Here is a 4,043-nt window from a genome sequence, read left to right on the forward strand (position 1 = left end):
TCTGCACTGAGAGTGGAGCCTGCTTGAAATTCTCTCTCTCTCTCTCTCTCTCTCTCTCTCCCTCCCTCCCTCCCTCTGCCCCCTCCCCCACTCATGCTCTCCTCTCTATCTCAAATTTAAAAAATTAAAAATACTTTTTTAAATAAAACAATGTGGTGTATATGTCATGTATGTGAAGGGGAAGGAGGATGACTGGCCACATGTTGTAAATGTTGAAGTGGGATGATGGCTACAGAGGGATTGGTCTCTGCATTTATGTTTTTTTTTAATTTCCATAATAAATTTAAAAAATAAATCCAAAAATTCGGCCAGCCAACATTTTCAAAATAGCCTCCCTAGTGATCAAAGAAATGCAAATGAAAATGACAAGATACATTTTTCAACCGATCGTATTGGCAAAGGCTAGAAGAATATCAATACTCCCTGCTGGTGAGGATGCGACAAACAGGCGCTCTTCTGCATTCCTGGTTTACTTGGTATGACCTTAGTATCACCGTACTAGAAAGCATCTTGGCAATATGAATAAAAATCTCTAAATATGTGGAGGCCTTGGCCCTAGGAATTCTACCTCCTGTAATTCATCCAAAGGAAATGATCAAACAAGGGTACGAGATATCTGGTCAAAAATGTTTATCACAAGGTAATTATAAAGTCAAAATGTTTTAGTTAACCTAAATACACACCAATAAGGACATGGTTTTAAGAATAAGGAAGCGTCACATTGTGGATACATACAGAGCCATTAAGAACTGTAATGCACTCTGGTCCTCCCCATTCACTAGACAGACACATCTTCTGGTGCAGGGCCAGCAGTGTCCCCAAGACACAATGGTGAAGGTCAGAGTAAACGGATTTGGCCGTATCGGATGCCTGGTCACCAGGGCTGCTTTTAACTCTGGAAAAGTAGATATTGTTGCCATCAGTGACCACTTCATTGACCTCAACTACATGGTCTTCATGTTTTGTTATGATTTCACCCATGGCAAATTCCACGGCACAGTCAAGGCTGAGAATGGGACACACGTCATTAATGGAAAGCCCATCTCCATCTTCCAAGAGCGATATTCCACCAACATCAAATGGGCTGATGCTGGTGCTAAGTGTGCTGTGGAGTCCACTGGGGTCTCCACCACCATGAAGACTGGAGCTCACCTGACAGGTGGGATGAAGAGGGTCATCCTCTCTGCCCCTTCTGCTGATGCCCCCATGTCTGTGATGGGTGTGAACCGTGAGAAGTATGGCAACTCCTTCAAGATTGTCAGCAACGCCTCCTGCCCCACCAACTGCTTGGCCCCTCTGGCCGAGGTCATCTATGACAACTTCAGCATTGTGGGGGGATTCATGACCACAGTCCATGCCATCACCGCCACCCAGAAAATCATGGATGGCCCCTCTGGGGAGCTGCAGCATAATGGCTGCCCAGAATGTCATCCCTGCTTATACTGGCACTGCCCAGGCTGTAAGCAAGATCATCCCTGATCTGAATGGGAAGTTCACTGGCATGGCCTTCTTTGTCCCCACCCACAATGTGTCAGTCATCGATCTGACCTGCTGCCTGAAGAAAGCTGCCCAACATGATGATATCAAAGAGGTGACAAAGCAGTTGTCAGAGGGTCCCCTCAAGGGCATCCTGGGCTACACTGAGGACCAGATTGTCTGCTGCAACTTTAACAGAGACACCTACTCCTCCACCTGTGATGTTGGGGCTGGCATTGCTTTCAATGACCACTTTGTCAGGCTCATTTCCTGGTGTGACAATGAATTTGGCTACAGCAACATTATGGTCCCCAGAGCCTCCAAGGAGTAAGAGCCCCCTGGACCACCAGCCCCAGTGAGAGCAAAAGGAAGAGAGAGGCCCTCAGTTGCTGGGGAGTCCTTACCCCAACTCATCCCCCAACACGCTGATAATCTCCCAACCTCTACAGTTTCCATCCTAGACCCTCTGAAGAAGGGGAGGGACTGGGGGAGACCTACCTTGTCATGTGCAGTCAATAAAGTATACTGTACCCAGCCCCCCAAAAAGCTATAATGTAGATGTATATTTATTAACATGGAAAGATGTGTCATAGCTATATCAAGGAGGGGGAAAATCAAGCTCCTAAAGCTATGTATAGTAAGATACTTTTTTGTTCTTTAAAAAATAGAAGGAAAAATGGCTAACAATGATTACCTCTTGGTGGTAAAAACATGGATTATTTTTGTTGCTTTTCTTTTGCTTATTTTTTTCACTTTTCTAAATGAATTTTGAGTAGTTTTAGCATTCTAAATAATGAATTCCTGTGTAATCAAAATAGCCTTTGCCTAATGAAATGACATGATATCTAGAATTTGCTCCAATCATCTAAGGTTGGGCTATGGATGAAACAGGTTTGGCTATGAGGTGACAGCCCTTGGCGCTGGGTGATGGGGTAACTAGGGGCTCAGTTTACTTTGTTCTCTACTTCTGTGTATGTTTGGAATTTTTTCATTCTACCGTTTTCCCCAATATATCCTTTTTCAGTCCAAAGTGACATCTTGTCATCTCTGGTCCTGTCCCTCCCACAATACACCTCCAGAGATCACAAAGTCCAGCACCTTGGCCAGAGACATTAATGCCGTCTGATGTTTTGATGGGTAAAATGGCTCACCTCTCCTGTGGTCAGAAAGGCATTGGGTTGGAAATGCTCCTCCTGTGAGATTCCCCCCTGCCCACCTTTCCAACCTACACAAGACAGGCGCCTGGGGCCAGAGGTGCAGACTTCAGTCAAGAGCTAACTGGCCCGCACAAGAAACAAAGTCACAGCCTTAACACCTTTATCAGCCTGATTCCTGTGTCACCCTATCTATGATTGCCTGCCATTCCTTCCTCCCACGTGGGGCTCTCTCTTTCTCAGAGGGAGGAAGTATGGGTTAGTGGATTTGGCATACCCAGCCTAAAGATTGGCTCTTCTCACTTGGCTACTGCCCTGTGCTTTCTCACCCAGGCATATCGGCTATAAAATACCTAGAATGCAAAAATCACCATGAATATTCATGAAGTCATATTACAAATAATACATCTTTAAAAATGAATAATCTTCTGGCTAGTCTCCCTGGAAATTGAATTCTTCTCCCACACTTGGAGTCACTTGGAGATTGTTAATAGTGTTGGTCAGAAAACGGCAGCCCAAATCGGCTCCACCATCTAATTTTGTGTGACCTGCAGGTCTAGAATGGTTTTTTACATTTTACATCATTGAAAAAAATCAGAAAAATAATAATATTTTGTGACACATAATGCAAAATTAAGTTCAAATTCCAGTGCCCACAAATACAGTTTAATTGGAGCATAAGTCACAGTCACTTGTTTACACGTTGCCCGTGGCTGATTTCACACTACAATGACACAGAGTTGTTTGTGATACAGACCATATGGCCCATGCAGCCTGAAATATTTACTATCTGGCTTTTTAGAGAAAGAGGTTGCCGACCTCTGGCTTGAGGGTCTCCTAACTACTCCTGTGATTCTCTCTTGCCTAATAGAGCCTAACGGCAATGCCATCCTTTGCCAGTAAGTGAGACTGTCCTCCACACGTCAGCCTCAACCATCCAGGTTTGAGGCTCTGGGTTTTAGACAATTCATTCACCCATCCAATGAAGGTGTAGCGAATGTCAACTTTGTGCCACACGCAGATTTAAGTTCTGGATTCATAGCAGTGCCTGAAACAAGCAAAAACCTCTGCTTTCTTGGAGCAGAGGTTCTACTAAAGAAAGATGACCACAAACAATGTTTGTTGAATAATAATATGCAATATGTTAAGTGGCATTAAATACTATGGAGGAAAAAAAAGGGGGGATAAGTGGGTCAGAGAAGGGGAGAGTAGCAATTTCCAATCAGGCTAGGAAAGATCTCATTACAAGGTAACAGTCGAGTAAAGACTTGAAGGCAGTAAAGAGAAAATCATGGATACACCTAGGAGAAGAACATTCCAAGCACAGGAAGAGCAAACACGAAGGTCCTGATGTCCACATGTCCTTCATAGTCAAGGAATATCAAGCACAAGGAGTGGTTGAGGTCGAGGTCA

General features: G+C 44.2%; 1 protein-coding gene across 1 annotated transcript; it reads left to right on the top strand.

The window, feature by feature from the left end:
- Positions 1-421: 421 nt before the first annotated feature.
- LOC122493254 (glyceraldehyde-3-phosphate dehydrogenase-like) lies at positions 422-2,013 on the top strand. The gene is given in 2 exon segments (XM_043597530.1): positions 422-1,415; positions 1,417-2,013. Coding segments are annotated over 2 exon segments (1,113 nt in total). The 5' UTR covers positions 422-693; the 3' UTR covers positions 1,808-2,013.
- Positions 2,014-4,043: the final 2,030 nt, after the last annotated feature.

This window comes from Prionailurus bengalensis, chromosome D2 (assembly GCF_016509475.1).
Source record: "Prionailurus bengalensis isolate Pbe53 chromosome D2, Fcat_Pben_1.1_paternal_pri, whole genome shotgun sequence".
NCBI lineage: Eukaryota > Metazoa > Chordata > Mammalia > Carnivora > Felidae > Prionailurus > Prionailurus bengalensis.